Genomic DNA, 16,707 nt, shown 5'->3' on the forward strand with positions numbered 1-16,707 from the left:
TTCCTGTTTCCGTCTCTCTCACCTCGATTAAATGCCTTCGTGCTGACTGCCAAGCTAAATCCCCAAAACACAGGGCAACGCACATTTACCCATCATGCACCACATCACAGTTCTACTACCGCATCTCTAGGGTGAAACTGAATTTAATCTGGTTTTGGTCTCTAAAACCCCCTCAAACAAGACCAGTCATTTGACTTCAATTCCAGAGCAGGTCAGTCCACCAACCACCAAGAAGAACATCAGTTTATTTATCATTATTTAATTGTCATTTCCAAAATTACGTCTGCAAACAACCATGAACACCCTGAGTATTTATGAACAGGCATTGCTCCTTTTTTCTTAAAGAATAAAGTATAACTATCTCTCTATAAATATGTGTAAATCTATAATTCAGTATATTATAGTGTTTATTTTAGGGCATTATGCTAGTTCTGTATAAAAAAGGAAAAGACAAAAGAAATGAAAATCTGTGGTCTGTCAAGTGTTAATGTGATAAGATATAAACGGTTCAGTGAGGTCGTCCACGCCTCATCCTTTCTGTTGCTTTCAGGGTAAGGAGATGCTTTTATTTTGGAATAATAATATCTACTATCAACAAAAAAAAATACAGCAACAAAAAATGTGACCAAATTATTAAAAAATAGTATATATGCACATATATATACTTTATACTGTACAACAGTGTAGACTTAGAAATGTGTGTTCTGTGAAATATGTTACAAAGTGAAGGTAAGATGTAAAGAAAAAGATTGTGTACAAATGTTTTTGATGTGTTTGATTTTAACCAATAAAAATAAAAAAAATGCTGATAAAGGTTGAATTGACTGGTCTCTGCTTTCTGTTGTATATTACATAGACATTCATAGAAATAAGTATATTAGATTTGTAGGTTTAAGTCTTTATCATTGATGTTGTTTATGATACACAACTTACATTTATATCATAAACATTGATTTTTATCAGAGTGAAGCTGCTCAACGACGTGATTTAACTGATAGTTTAAGATTTATTTGATAATTACCATGATGTTCTAAACTTTAAACACAGACCTCTTACTGTGACTTATATTTATTCACATGCACCATCAATATATACATTGTCCTCCAGGGATAAATCTGTCACTATTAGTTTCTCAGATACATGTATTATGATCACATCAGGACGTGTTAATTAAAAATAAGTTATGACAATGATTAATCACAACATGAACCTCAACTAAAAGGCCTGATTGCAGATGTAGTTACCAGTGAAGCCAGAGGATGGCGGCGTTGTCAAGGTAACCCAGTGTAATATTCATTTTGTTTTATGTCACTTTTGTTATTTACTGTTTGGACATTTCCAGAAAAAACTATCAATTGAATTGAATAGAATTTTATTTGTAAATCCAAATCATAATAAACATTATTTCAAATATATATTTAATTCATTATAGGTATTTATAAATATAATCAATTGATCTTTTATAATTAAATATAATAAAGAAATTATATATATAAAAAAGAAATATACGTGCAGAAAAATAAACTCAAGTTTAAGGGCTCTACAAAAATGTACAGATGCTGCCTTTAAGTGCTATCGGAAAACTTTTGAGTCCAACGAAAACAAGACGTCCTGTTATAAAACACTTTGAAATGATGTCCCTCTTGTTTTTTACTGTTTGGACAATTAAAGACAAAAAATCTATTGAATTTAATTCAATTTAATTTGTATAACCAAATCATAATATACATTATTTCAAAAATAAATGTTATTCATTTTATATATTTAAAAATATAATCGATTGATGATCTATAATTAAATATAATAAAGAAATTATAAATATAATAAAGAAATAAACGTGCAGAAAAATAAACTCAAATTTAAGGGCTCTACAAAAATGTACCGATGCTGCCTTCAAGTGCTATCGGAAAAATTTAGTAAAGCACTTTTGAGGCTAACGAAAACAAGATGTCCTGATATAAAACACTTTTAAATCAGTGAGAAATCTTCATAGGCAAGTGGCGTCACAAAATTAAATCAAAAATCGATAAATAAAAACGTTTATTTATGGTAAATGTGCTGTTTCTGTCAGTAACAGTGAAACTTGTCAGGAAGTGATCCGCGGGTCCCTGAACGCAGCAGCACCCGTCCAACATGGCGGCGCAGCGCAGGACTTTGATGCAAAGCGTAAGTTCTAACTCTTCTTCTCGTCTCCTCCTGTCTGTCTCCTTGTCTCCTCACTAACACCTTGATGGACATGTCCTCTGTCCTCCTCGGTGTCTGTCCCCGTCCTGTCCCAGCTGGAGACCCGTCGCTTCCGGTGTCTCCCAGCCTCGCTCCGGCTGATGCTAGCTGCTTTAGCTCGTCCGGATGTTTGCTAACAGCTTCCTGGTCTCGACCCCTCCGGACATTGTCCTGTGTCTGTGACCAGTGGGAGGATGCTGGTGGAGTCAGGAGCTGGATTCAAACCTGTAGTCACTTTAGCATCGTTTGTAGTTTTCAACACTCCAGGTGTGAATTAGCTGAGAATCCAATTAGCTCACTAGCTACTTTGTAAACAAACAGGCTAAAGGAAGAATTGGCTTTTAATTCAAGTTTTAAGAAATGTCAGTTTGTGATGTGATGGTTTGATTTAGTGAGTTTCACTTTTTATTATTCCGCATAAACTTTAATATCTGAGCTTTCTGTGATAGTTGCTTCTGTCTGTTTGGTTTGTATGAGTTCAAGTTTCCATGGGACACAGCTCTGTATTTATTTATTTAATTTATAAACGTGTTTATTTGTCACTTTGCATCCTGATATATGAAATTCCTATCAGAATAGTTGTGTTATAATCTATATTTTACAGTGAATATATGTTTTATTTTGTTGTGTTTTCTATGAACATGCATTGCTCCAGTTTCTTACAATAAAACACTTATATTTCTCTAATTACAGATGTAAACAGATAATTTATGATATTATAGTGTTTAATAAAAGATAATGCTTTGTCAGTGGACATTAGTCTTGTTCTGGATAAAAGCTTAAGAGTAGTTGAATCCAAATAATGTTCTTAAAAGTTCTTACTTTTTAACTTGTAAATCAATTTTTTTTAAATTATATTATTCTACAAGTTAAATAGCATTTGTTAACACTTTCTAGTAGCATTTCTGCGGTAAAGTTAATTGGTGTTTTCAATGGGGGGAAAACTATTAATGTCCCTGACTGTCAGAAGTAAAGAATTTCTCATTTAGAAAAAGCCATCACAATAATTCGGTGGAACTCTAAGAAGATGTGAATGAATATAGTTTTCTAACAGTTGACCTTCCTCAGATAAGCTCCTCAGATAAGCTCCTGCTAAAGTCTTCTTCATCCTCTTTTCCTCCCAACAGCATCAGAGCTGGACCGACGACCTGCCGCTGTGTCAGATGTGTGGCGTCGGCTCAGCCACCAACTGTGTGTACAGTCCTGACGATAAAGGAACCCAGAGCCATCCCAATGAGGACGGATACCTCCGGTTCAGGTGAGACCTCAGGCAGGATACAGAATGACACCAAAACAGAAACTGTACGACTAACTGCTGAGGAGAAAACAGCTTAAAGGGGACATAGTATGAAAATTCCTCTTTTTTAGTGCTTCTATACGTTCATTTGGGTATCTGGCATGTCTTCCAACTAGGGTTGCAAAATTCCGGGAATATTCAAACTTGGAAACTTACCATGGGAATTAACGGGAATAAACCTGTATTTACCTTGTCATATACAGACATAAATTTTATTTATTTTATTTTTATTTTATTTTATTTTGTAATAGGCTGATTTGAGCCCTGAGGATATGCTTCTGCATCGTTGCGTCATTCTTAACATAGGTCTTTGCACAGTATTTGCAAATGTACACAGCCTTTCCTTCTACATTGGATGGGGTGAAATGTCTCCACACATGAGAGAGTGCACGTGGCATTGTTCTGTAGAATAAGATGAGAAAAAAGTTTGTAAAAAAATACTCATGGAATGCCAGAGATATAAATAGTTAGCCAAACAATTGGAATCGTCTGTACTCTTATTTTACAATTGATGGATAAATGAATGGAAATAGGCTAGATGAACAGATGAACAATCCTCAATCAGCATGCTAATATATTTTCCCCAATAATATCATGGAAACTTACCTGACTAGTCCTGCACACTACAGCAGGCCTCAATAGCCCTGCTGTAGAGTGAAGGATGCTGGGAGTTATCTGTGCATGTGATGGAAGAATGCACAGTGGAGGGTTGAAACTCAACGTGCAGCGTGTGTAGCATTCCATACATCTTTAAAATAGAGTTTTGAATGATGTTTTTATTGCCCAGCGTTTTATTTGCGTAGTTTTTTTTTTTCCAAAATTCCCCAAATTCCCGAGCTTAACTTCCCATGGAAATCAAGATATTGTTGCATTTGATGTTGGATTCAAACAACAACAGTATAAAGATTAGTTTCACACTTTTTTACAACAGAAAAAATTCAGCAAAACTTAAGTTCCCGGAAATTTACCGGAAACTTTCCGCCCCTTTGCAACCATAATTACGACCGATAAGTACGTCATTGTCGACCCATGCCCATGTAGGGAGTCTCGCTACATGGCCGATCCCAGCCGCTATGTCATCGCATCAGCAGATCCGCCGCACTCCGAACCGGTCAATCTGAGGAGGGCTGTTATAGACAGGGTACAAAGATGCTGTTTTAAATGATCCCTGTGGTGTTTTGACCAAAATATGTAACAGACATTTCATTAAGACCCCAAGGAACCATTATGCTCCACATCTGCATCTCAGATACCAATTGAAGTTTGTTCAAATGTTGGTAAAAGTCACATCAGTATATCACTGACAACCTCTCAAATTATTAGATTTAAGGTAATTTTGAATTTGAAAAACTGTCAATTAGCGCTTGGCCACCACGTGTCTCAACCTGCCAGATGTGAAGGATGCTTTGTTCTCCATAGTCTCACACTCCTTCCTCCTTTTAAGTGAAGCAGGAGCCTCATGTTCGTTGTGTGTTTTCTCCACCAATCAGAGGCGAGGATGGCTGCTTCCTGTACGGGGTTTTCAACGGGTACGATGGCGGCAGAGTTGCCAGCTTCGCCTCCCAGTGTCTGACCGCTGAGCTGCTGCTGGGTCAGCTCAAATCCAACCACACGGACAGCGACGTCCGCAGGATCCTCACTCAGGTCGGCAGGATTCCCACCAACATGTCTACGATATCAGATAAGATATAAACAAGATATCATATGTTTGCAGGCGTTCGACGTGGTGGAGAAGAGCTACTTCGAGACTATAGACCATGCTCTGGCGGAGAAGGCTCACCTCTCCACCTACGTCCTGCCGCACAACGAGGTAGACATGCACCACACTCTGCAGAACACATCCACAGGATTAAGCTGAAAATTAACTTGGGAACTTCTCCGTCGGTTTCCATGGCAACCCCAGATTTGGGCATTAGCCTGAGTCATCGGAGACAGAGGCTGTTATGTTCTAATTGGTCTCATCAGCCTGTTTCATTAGATAAGCGTCTCTCTGTTTTCCCTTCTCGGGATCGAGCTCTTCCTGACCCCCCCCCCCTTCCTTATTCCCCTCTTCAGTGTTCTGGTTGATATTGTGGCCAAAAAATAAACAAACACTAGTTTAATTAAGAGCATCTAGTTATGTTATCCCCTTCTCTGTTCTCTCACTTTTTCTTGTTTTCTTATCTGTTTCTTTCATGCTCACTATCTCCTGTGTTCTCTCTCATCTCTTATCATTTCTTCACATCACCTCCTGCCTGTTTCCTTTCTCTCCCTCCTCCACCGCTCCGCCCTTTCCTCTCGTTTTCACCTGCACTTCATCTCGTCTCAACGCTCTTTTAATTCCCATCTCCCCTCTCTTATCTTTTCTCTCATTTCCTGTCTCACCTTCAATCTGCCTCACTCCTACTGAATTTGTTTTCCCATTTCTCTGTTCCCCTTCCTTCCTCCCTCCTCCTTCTACCTACTATATTTTTATTTGCTTACCTTGCCCACTACCACCCCCCCTTCCTCTCTCCTCCCCTCCTTTCTCCTCTTCATTTCCTGGCTGCTCAGAATGTGTCCTTCCACCAGCTTTCTCCTCAGAGTCAGAAGGTGCAGGAGCGTCTGAAGGAGCTGGAGCAGGAGGTGTCGGGAGGAGCTACAGCTGTGGTGGCGCTGATCCTCAACAACAAGCTCTACATCGCTAATGTTGGTACGGACACACACACTCACAGATCACCCAGAGTCTGACAGGGTAGTCCTGATAGTGGGATTTAAATATATATAAATATATACAACCAAAGCACATTGATACTACATCATCTGATTTATAGTAATCAACACTCTGTTCTACAACAAAATAGAAGTTTATTCAGTATCTGCTTTACGCCAGTAGATGGCAGTCTTCAGATAGACTTGGGTTTACAGTAAGTCAGACCTCACTCGTCCTCCCTCTGGTGACCAGAGAGCTTGAATATATTTCAGGGGCGAAATCATAACCTGTCAAAGATAATTAGTAACCAGAGGCTAGTGGTCCAGGATTTATAAAGTATTTATTTATCAAATATTCAATATTTTTCAAAGACACACATTTAAATACAGCCTTGTCAACCAACGTAGGGATTTAAATACTAACTCAGATTATTGATCCAGATTATTTATGCATTTCCCATTGTTCTGAATCACCTAAACCCAGCTCAGTCTGTCTCACGCAGCCACCATGAAATGCCCTCCAGCAAACACGTGTTTTACATCTTTTGCAGAGTGTTTATTTCCATAGAAAACCAGAAAACTGTTCCCACAGCTTCTGTTTTCTGTGGCCTTCACACAAATGCTTGAATCACACCAACTCCCTTGATTCAAAACATACCTACAGCGCTCGTCATTGTTTTTTTAATCCCCGTAGCCGAATCTGGCTCCTGTGAACAACAGCTGCAGGGGCAGTAGCTCGATAGGTCGCTCTATGTGTATGTTTGTATTAGTGTGTGGGTGGTTGTCTATTAAGTGTTCACATTCCTATCTGAAACGGATAACAAGGCATCTGTCATTAATATCTTACTACAGCAACCTGCAGGCCGTTTGAAATGGGATGGGCCGACATTCACAGACACATCAACCCTGAGGGGCCACAGTCATTTCTAAGAATCTCTATTCACCAAAGTTAATCATGAGGCTTCCAGAGTCTAGTCACTGTAGATGGTTTCATGTAACTAGGCACCGTGTGACTCACTTTACCAAACACTTCACACAGCACCAACCAGAGCGTTAGCAGCTAGCTATAAGAAACAGATTATATTGAGCCTATGCTACTGAATCCTCCCTGCCTGCTGAGGATGGTAAAACAATTAAGCATCATCAGAAAATAATAGGACAAATATTGTATATATTATATAGTTTACTAATTTAATGATCGGATTTCATTCTTTCTGTTATATAAATTGTAATGTTACAACAAGTCGATTATGCATCAACATTAGTAAACCCTGTTAGTGGACATGCTTCTTTAGCTTGTCAACAAATGCATGCGTGTAGTTCTGAGCATTAAGAGGCTCAAACTGCGCATTGTATTTATGACAATGATAAAAAGGTGAATTATACTTATACGCACCTGCAGGGGGAACCAAAGTGCACCGGAGAGGAATTCTTCCATGCTGCTTCCATCTGACTTTAGAGCTGCACTCTTTCTATATCACTGTAGTTAGGAGCGATTTCTAAATCCCATAAATGTACAGTTGAGTTTGAAGCTTGGTTGCATCTTTCACTTTGTAGTCGATAAAGAACCCCCCCCCCACACTCTTTCTCTGTGTGTTCGTGTTCTCTTGTCCTCAAGGACATGACACAGAGTGCTGGAGTGGGGTTGGGGGGGCAGCAATTAGACATGGGTAGAAAGCAGGACTGTTCTTCCTGCTGGTCGGTTGTGTGAGGGTCAGGAGTTCAAAGTTGACAGAACATGAATCCCACCGAGGTTTCCACATCAGCGTAGGAAGTGGGCTCTGAAAAGCACTCCCAGCTGTCAGTTGACGTGAAATATATTTGACAGTTAAGGTCGTATGACCCATAATTTGATATGCTGGGAGTAGGAGTGTGTGTGTGTGTGTGTTAAGCAAGGATATATGAACATACAGAAAGCATGGTTGGCTATTGATCACGACAATGTCAACAGTGCCAGGTTAGATCTACACAGCTGAGAGTATCACGGACAGTCTCAACAGCAGACAGACTGAGTTATTAAACAGCTGTAAGTGGTAACAATAATGGTTGCATTCCATGTAGATGTAGGTATAAGAAACACAGAGATTTTGAAGATATCTTTTGACTCCTTATTTTATTTTGTCAGTGGCATCGGGAGGCTGTTAAAACATTTATTTAGTTTTTACCATCCTATGCAGACAGGCAGAATTCAGCATCAATTTGGCAGTTACTACTTTCGTATCCTCCCAGGTAGAAATCAACAAATATAAATGCTCTTTTTGTAAACACTCTTGTGCTTGTTGTTGTTGTGTTGTGCGGCTCCAGGGACCAACCGGGTGCTGCTGTGTAAGTCCAGCAGCGACGGCCAGAACCAGGTTCTCCAGATCGGCCGACCACACAACACCGACAATGAGGAGGAGCTGCAGCGACTCGCCGCTCTGGGTGAGACACCGACAGACGCTCATGGAGAAAGATGATTCTTATTTCTGTGTAGATTTTTTTTTGTTTCCGTTTCTGACTTTTTATTTAAGTTTTTGAAAAAGGGCTTTAAGGATATTTCAAAATATTAGCTAGACGTCAACAATTCACCAATTTCTCATTAGTGTTTCCTCTTTCCTCTTGTTCTCAGCCAACTGCTTTTTTCCTGAGAATAAACAAGACACCAAGCAATGAATCCCATGAAAGGTTAAAAAGAGTTTAGAGTTGATTTCTTTCATCTCATTTCGGTCTAGTTTCAACTTGGAAGAAAAGCTCTTTGCATTTGATTGTTCTTAATCTATTATTTAGTTTTTATTAGGGCTGGGCAAGTTAACTCGTTTTAATCGAGTTAACTCAAGTGATGAGTTAACTCGATTGTTTACCCGCCAATTATTTTCTTTTTTCCTGTTCTGCAGCAGTCAGCAACAGACTTTCACAAAATAAAAGCCTGACTTTCACAATAAAACAATAAATAATCAAACCTGAGTTAATGCGAGATAAAATAATTAATCGAGTTAACTCATCACTTGAGTTAACTCGATTAAACGAGTTAACTTGCCCAGCCCTAGTTTTTATCAACTTAAATATCTGTGGTTCTTCCTGATTAATAGCCATAAATATATCCTGGTTATATAGGAATAAAAAGTGATTTTACTACAGCAGACTAAGTCCATTGAGCCACATCTTACATGATGTCACTGTGCAGGACAGAGACTCGGACATTAGAGCCGACCAGCTTGCACTGTGTCATCTATCCGTGGTGGACAGCCAAGCTAATGGTCCAGTAATGAAGGTTGTGTGTGTAATACATACATACAGTGTGAAAAGCTTTACAGAAGGAGCCTAAGGTGTGGCCTGGCACCTGTAATAAATATTCTGTGGAATTGGCTGCATCGATCCCCAGCGTTTCACAGGGCGCCATTAGAGGAGGAGGCCGAGCTCCTTCTCTTTGTTCTGTCGCTCCTTCTCTTTGTCTCTGCCGGTCAGGAGTCACGTAATTGCTCTGAATGATTTAAATGAAATGACAGTCATTCCATTAACCCAGCTGAAGGTGACCTCTCCCCTCATATTTCCATCCCACCCTGCCGCTCCCTGCCTCCTCTTATTGCACTTGTCTCATTGCTTTGTCCTCTTCTTCTCCCCCCCACATACAAAAACCTCCTGCTCGCTATCCACCTCCCTAAGACTCATCTGCTTTATGCCTCTCCATAACGCCTCTGGTCTCCTCTAGGTGTTGACTCTGCTCGTGTGAGGCAGGCGGGACAGATAGCGGGACAGAGCAGCACCAGGAGACTGGGAGACTACCGGGTCAAACTAAACTACACGGAAATCGACCTGCTCAGGTGAAGCCACGAACATCTATTCTCTCCCAAACTCCTCCAGACTGTTGGTTTGTTTGTTTAATCCACAAACTGAAATCCCAAACTATCAAGTGGTGCTTCTACAGGTCAGAGAGTCATGTGATGCTACTGTGTCTTCACTGGTCAGAGTGGTAATCTGTTAATCAGTTAAATTTGACTGAACCGGTCTTTATGCTAAGCTAAAATCAAATTAGCACCATCTTCATCTGACCTTAAAATCTTTTACACAAAAAATTAGAGAGTTTTATCAACCCTTTCATTTCCCTCTGGGCCACAAAGTGATATTTTGGGTAAATATCACACTATTTACGCAAAGAGCCGTGTTTTAAGGAAAAATGTGACGACTGAAAAAATATTTTGTGTGTTCAGCAGTACCTTGACAGTTCTGGCTTCATCATCAGAGCTGAATCTGTTCCAGTGCTTACTTTTACGACACCTGAACCTCCTGAAACTCTGTTATCCACGGTCCCCTTCTCTCACATGTCTCATTTCCTGTTCTTGTCTTTTGTTCAGGCCCAGCAAGTGCAGCTCAGATATCTGTGAGTCATGCCAAGAATGATCCTCAATGAGACGCACAAAAGAATCCTTATAGGATTTCCTCCTTAGTGCCATCAGAGAGTATAAGCAATCGATCTTTGGGTCGATGGGAGTGGCTGGATTTATCGTATTCATTTCAGATGCTCTTACAATCGGACGTTTTACTGAAAAAGAGGCAAATGTCTGAGTCAGTCGGATATTTTCTGGAACTCTTCCTGCCTGCCACCGGGTAAAGTTAGAGAAATGTTTGATTGAGGGAGAATACAACAGGAAAACTTGCAGAAAATGTCATAGCAAGTGGGTGTGTTGATGACATTCTAACACGTGGAGGACATCAAACTAAACAAACATAAACATTGTCTAATGGCTGTGAAACTCTAGAAATCGTTCAGATTTAATTTTCTGGACATTTTCCAGAGTTCACATCCGAAAACAGTTTGTGCTTGTTTCCTTCTTTATCTCTTTGTGTTGTTCATTTATCTACATATCTCTCTTTTGTCCTCAGTGCTGCAAAGACAAAACCAATCATTGCGGAGCCTGAGATTCCCGTCAGCCAATCGTTGGACAGTGTGACGGGCTTCTTGTTGCTCTTGTCAGAAGGACTAATCAATGCTCTGGAGTCGGCCCACGGCACCGAACAGGCCAATCAGGTTCGTGCATCCATCCAGTTTCTTTCCACCTCAGACAATTAACCTTCACTTCATTTATTTCTTTAATATTTCTCTACTTCCGACTCTGTCTCTAACCTTCAACCTTCTTTTGTCTACCCAGACTTCCTGTCTCCTTTCACATTAATGTAATCGTTGTGTTATTTTCCTTTGTCCTCTTCTTGTAATCACATCTACGTGACCACTCAGTCTGAAAGTCCATTACCGGCGTCTTCTCCTCCTCTTTCCTCCTTTTCAAATGTATCTTTTCCATCCTCTTCCTCTAACTCTAACATCGATGTATCTTTTCTCCGACTCCTCTGCTGTCTCTGTAGGAAATTGTTGCCATGGTAGCAGCAGAGCTGGCCCTGCAGACCAGTCTGGAGGCCGTGGCTCAGTCGGTGGTGGAGCGCGTCAAGCGGCTGCACCACGACGTCTACGTGTCCGGCCGTCAGAGGGCGAGCTACTGCTCTCAGCACGAGGACATGACTCTGCTCATCCGGACGCTCAACTACCCGCTGGCCGAGGGAGCGCTCACACCCACTCAGGGTAGGAGTGGTCCACATGTCACTGAAAGATTGTCCTGGGACACACCTCTGTACTGGTTGCACCAACGCCAGTGTTCCTCACTTTGAACCTAGAGAAATGTGACAAATATATAATTCAAATTCATACAGTTTGTTCAGTATGATCATAAAGTAACCTTTCTTGGCTGCGACTCTTTAGAACAAATACTTCTGGAGCTGTTACCACTTGTAGCGCAAATCTATTTTTAACTTCTCAGTTGCTTAATCAGGCCTGAAGGGATAAAGCTTCACTGTACTTTTTAAAGATATTAACAGAGAAGAATATCCTACTTCTGATTACATGATCCTAAATATCAGTATCAGTTTTAAAGTTCTGAATCCTGACCTCCAACTATCTAACTTCTTGGAGAAGTACATCCCAAAATGTTATTTTAAATATGCTTTGTTTTCGCTCCTGAAAAAACTACAAGCAGTTCTTCTGCTTCTTTTTCTTCTTCTATGGTTTAATGTTGTGTTTACTTCCTGCAACTGGTCCACAAGTCCTAACTTTTCAGAAAACTGATCCCAATCTGCAACTGTACTGAAACCATGGTTCAGTTTGATCTGGACAGAGATCATCTCGTTAGAAGAAACTTTGAAACAAAACTACGTCTGAGCAGCCGGATTTTATTTTCCAAAAGGCAAATATTTTATGAAAAATATCACAACAAACCAAAATAACAAAGCCAAGGCCAAAAGAAGAAAAAAATCCAATTTATTCCAGGTCTCCGAGATATCTTTTTAATGCTGAGCTGTTCCCACTCTTGTTTTTCTTAATAATAGCACTTATGAAAAGCAAATAACAAAATCGTCTCTTCCTATTCCCTCTTCTTCCAGGGGGCCGTGTCTACCCTGTGTCTGTGCCCTACTCCAACAGCCAGAGCACCAGTAAAACCAGCGTCACCCTCTCACTGGTCATGCCCTCCCAGAACACCCTCACCAATGGAACCAACACCGCCTCCACCTTAGAGGAAGGCACCCCCACTCCAGGGTAAGCTTGGTTTTTCCTCCTCTTTCCTCTTCCTCTGTGAGTAAACATGTTTTCCCGCCCCTGGCTCCCTCCCACTCTTAACGTTTGGTCTGGGTACGCTTGATTTTCTATTTATTTGCATGTTGTTTCCCTGTTGTTCAGACCCTGATTCCTGCTTTTTGTCTCGTATCTGCTTCGCCTTCATCTCATAAACTTGATTCTCACTCGGTGTCCCGCCGCCCACTCGACCGGTTTTAGTTGAGCTCGTTTGAACTCCCACGTGCCGCTCTTTACTCAGAGTTATTCTGACTCAACACCTCCCTCCCTTGTTTGTGTATTCTTAGATAACCCTGCCGTCCCTCCCTTGGTCTATTTGTTTTAAGTAAGCTTGACATTCACCTCCCTGTGTCGCTCCTCTGCTTTGCCTATTCAATTGTGGGCATGTTTTTTCACTTCCCCATTGTTCCCACGTGTGTGAGGCCTGGATTCATTACACAGTGTCCAAAGGGCAGTTTAATCTTTTACAGCTGAACCAATATTTAGTAATTGTGATTTCCTCATAAGGATACAGTGGACATCATATATTACAAGTATGTAGATGTAATTACAGCAGTTAAGCTCTCAGGCGTCATCTTTACAATTGATTTACTGTGTTTGGCAGAAGCAGATGACACAGGAAGTCATTCAGGCTTTCCCAAAGAAACAAAATATTTTACAAATTGCTGTGAGTAACTCTCCAGTCCAGCTGGTGTGGACCACATGCTTGTTCCATCACCTGCATCACAGCTGGTAAAATGGTAATGGACTGTGTGTGTGTTTAGCATATTTCTAGGTGGCTCCTCGAAGCACTTTGAATACAAGTCACATCCACACAGCACTTCTATACATCTTTTCTATCAGCGACGATCCGGCTCGTGGACAAGGGAAGCAGGGGATTGATGGGCTAGTCGACGTTTCAGCTCTCATCCAAGAGGCGTCTTCAGTTCTCTTAGATGGGAGGTGAAACGTCTTCAAGAAACACAAGCAAACCTACTGAAGATACCAAGACCTGGATGTGCATGGTGCATCTTCACTGTTGGAACGATTATAATAATTATCCTTTTTTCAAATTGGTAAAATCGTTCTCTCTCTCTCTCTCTCTCTCTCTCTCCTCTCTAACCTCTCTTACCTCTCTCTCTCTCTCTCTCTCTCTCTCTCTCTCTCTAGCTCTCGCTCTCGCTCTATCTCTCTCTCTTCTCTCTCTCCTCTCTCTCCTCTCTAACCTCTCCTCTCTCTCTCTCTCTCTCTCTCTCTCTCTCTCTCTCTCTCTCTCTCTCTCTCTCTCCTCTCTCTCCTCTCTAGCCTCTCTCTCGCTCTCGCTCTATCTCTCTCTAACCTCTCTCTCTGCTCTCTCTCTCCCCTCTCTATCTCCTCTCTCTCCTCTCTAACTCTCTCTCTCCTCTCTCTCCTCTCTAACCTCTCTAACCTCTAACCTCTCTCTCTTCTCTCTCCTCTCTCTCTCTCTCTCCTCTCTCTCTCTCTCGCTCTATCTCTCTCTCTCTCTCTATCTCTCTCTCTCTCTCGCACTATCTCTCTCTCTCCTCTCTAACCTCTCTAACCTCTCTCTCCTCTCTAACCTCTCTAACCTCTCTAACCTCTCTCTCTCGCTCTGTCTCTCTCTAACCTCTCCTCTCTCTCTCTCCTCTGTCTCTCTCCTCTCTCCTCTCTCTCCTCTCTAACCTCTATCTCTCTCTCTCTCTAGCTCTCTCCTATCTCTCTCTCCTCTCTCTCTCTCTCTCTCGCTCTATCTCTCTATCTCCCTCTCTCCTCTCTAACCTCTCTAACCTCTCTCTCCTCTCTAACCTCTCTAACCTCTCTCTCCTCTCTCCTCTCTCTCTCTCTTGGGATTGAATCTCTCAGGATGGATGTTAATACACTGAACTGGTTATATGGAATTAAATAATCATCTATGCTGTTTTTTAGTTAAATTCTCAATATCCTTTTATAATTGTTTCAATGTTCTTCCACCAAGTTTATAGCAAAGCATGAATCATCGAGGAACGCGTCTCAACCTGCAGCTTTGGTTTTGCTGCATGTGAAAACTCTTGCTCTCCTTGTTTCCCTCCTTTGCTGAGTCGTCTGCGTGGATTTCTTTCACAATCTCTTCTTCCTTCAGGACCTGTGCTCTGTTTGTGTCTGTCACTCACTGTCAGACTCACAACTTCATTTCTCTTCCTCATGAACCCTGACTCGCCTTCTTCCGTCCCGTGTCCTCCTCTTTCGCTTTTTCCTTTTTGTCGCTCCTTCAGCATGTTTCACCCGACTTCCTCCCAAACCTGCGTCGACGTCCTGCCGCCCATAACCGAACTCCCTCCTTTCCCCATCGCTCCCCTTCCTCCTCTCACCCTCTCCACCTCCCTCTTCTCTCTGTCCACCACCCCACCTCCTCCCCGTCCTCTGCCCTTCTCCACCTCTCTCCTCTGCCTGTCCTCCCACGACATGGACCCCGTCCTCTCCTCCGATGGCCCCTCCTCTTCCTCCTCCATTCCCACTCTCATACCTGCCTCCTCCCCGTCCTCCACCTCCACCTCCACCTTCCCCAACCACCCACCTTACTCCTCCTCCTTCTACTCCTCCGCTCTCCCCAGCAGCCAGAGCCCCACGGCGACCCTCCAGTCCACCAACACCCAGACGCAGAGCTCCAGCTCCAGCTCGGGAGACGGGAGCCTGTTCCGTCAGAGAGGATCTCAGGCGGCGCAGCCCGACGAGACGGGCCGAGTCCCGCCCTACGTGGACTTCACTCAGTTCTACAGCCTGTGGGGGAGTGACCACTGTGACGGCCAGAGCACCCAGGGAGGCCTGGGACCCCAGTGAGGAGGAGGAGGCACGTGGAGTTTGAGACTATAAGAGGTGTTTGGGCTATTAATGTATCATAACTAAAGATAAGTGACCTAAAGGTGCATGAGGACGCATGGAGGACGGACAGAGGTTTCCACGGCCTTGCTATCAAAGAACTGTGAAGCCAAGTTGAAAAATTGTGAGGAAAAAGTTTCACGACACGCCACGAAATGATCTTCGCTCTTCCGTAACAGATGCTGGTGATGAGTGATTGTGAATATATGTAATCCAGATTGTAGCCATTTTTGTCAGGTGTAAAAAAACAACGTGTAGGAATCTCACAGACCTAAGAATTTGTAGAGCTGAGAGTGATTACAAACTCTCAGGCCTTAATATGGGATGAAATAATGCGTTTGAAAGTATTTTTTTTATATGTACTGAAATATATCACACAAATGAATCAACAGACTCGTGGCATCTCTTCGTGGTTACACATTCACCTGTTATTATTTTAGCTGGATGCCTTGGAGATTACCTGTGGTGACAGGTAGGGGTGGGAATTGGCAAAAATGTGACGATTCAATAGTATTGCGATATTTGGGCCACAATTCAATAGTATTGCAATTCTGCGATATATTGCAATTCATGTCCCCCATATTATTCAAAGGCATTACAAAATATGAGGAAAATAAGACTGCTCAACTCACTTCAAATGTCACATTTAATTCTGTGAACAACATTGTCTTCTACACATTAACTGAAGTGCAAAAACTAAGAAAGGGTAGTGCAAAAACTTTGTCCTTGAACATTCAAGACACAGGACCTTTGTAATTATTTTCTGAATAGGAGACCTCTCACATGAACACTGAGCTCAATCATATGGAGTGAAGTCAACGATGATCCTGGATTTGAAGGCTTCGGTAAATTTCAATGGTTAAAAAAAGCTATAAAATAATATTCTTCATGAGATGAGAAGCCTGAATAACCAAAACGCTGACTGGTGGTTTTCGAGATCGAAAATAAGAGATTCAGTGTCGACCCAATGAAACACAAGCTTGTGTGTAACATCGAGCGTTAACGCTAGCAAGGCTGTAAGTGTGTGTCCTTGGTTGTGAGGCATGGTCTACAGGACCTTTGTAATTATTTTCTGAATAGGAGACCT

At 41.7% G+C, this 16,707-nt stretch overlaps 1 protein-coding gene across 3 annotated transcripts; it reads left to right on the plus strand.

The window, feature by feature from the left end:
* The first annotated feature begins 2,119 nt into the window (after positions 1-2,119).
* On the plus strand, positions 2,120-16,005 carry tab1 (TGF-beta activated kinase 1/MAP3K7 binding protein 1). Of its 3 annotated transcripts, none has more exons than XM_061087645.1 (11): positions 2,120-2,166; positions 3,351-3,481; positions 5,011-5,164; positions 5,235-5,330; positions 6,053-6,191; positions 8,495-8,611; positions 9,879-9,990; positions 11,051-11,195; positions 11,528-11,741; positions 12,596-12,749; positions 15,356-16,005. In XM_061087645.1, the coding sequence occupies exons 1-11, from the start codon at positions 2,134-2,136 to the stop codon at positions 15,579-15,581; spliced, it is 1,521 nt and encodes a 506-aa protein (XP_060943628.1). In that variant the 5' UTR covers positions 2,120-2,133; the 3' UTR covers positions 15,582-16,005. The 3 variants fall into 3 exon arrangements, with proteins under 3 accessions (XP_060943628.1, XP_060943637.1, XP_060943646.1); XM_061087654.1 differs by having other exon boundaries at positions 15,359-16,005; XM_061087663.1 differs by having other exon boundaries at positions 6,071-6,191.
* The last annotated feature ends 702 nt before the right edge of the window (positions 16,006-16,707 follow it).

This window comes from Limanda limanda, chromosome 2 (assembly GCF_963576545.1).
Source record: "Limanda limanda chromosome 2, fLimLim1.1, whole genome shotgun sequence".
Classification (NCBI taxonomy): Eukaryota; Metazoa; Chordata; class Actinopteri; order Pleuronectiformes; family Pleuronectidae; genus Limanda; species Limanda limanda.

Coding starts and splice junctions, on each gene's coding strand:
- tab1 (XM_061087645.1), top strand. CDS start 2,134: ATGGCGGCGCAGCGCAGGACTTTGATGCAAAGC. Junction 3,482..5,010: donor GACGGATACCTCCGGTTCAG/GTGAGACCTCAG, acceptor TCCACCAATCAG/AGGCGAGGATGGCTGCTTCC. Junction 11,742..12,595: donor AGCGCTCACACCCACTCAGG/GTAGGAGTGGTC, acceptor CTCTTCTTCCAG/GGGGCCGTGTCTACCCTGTG.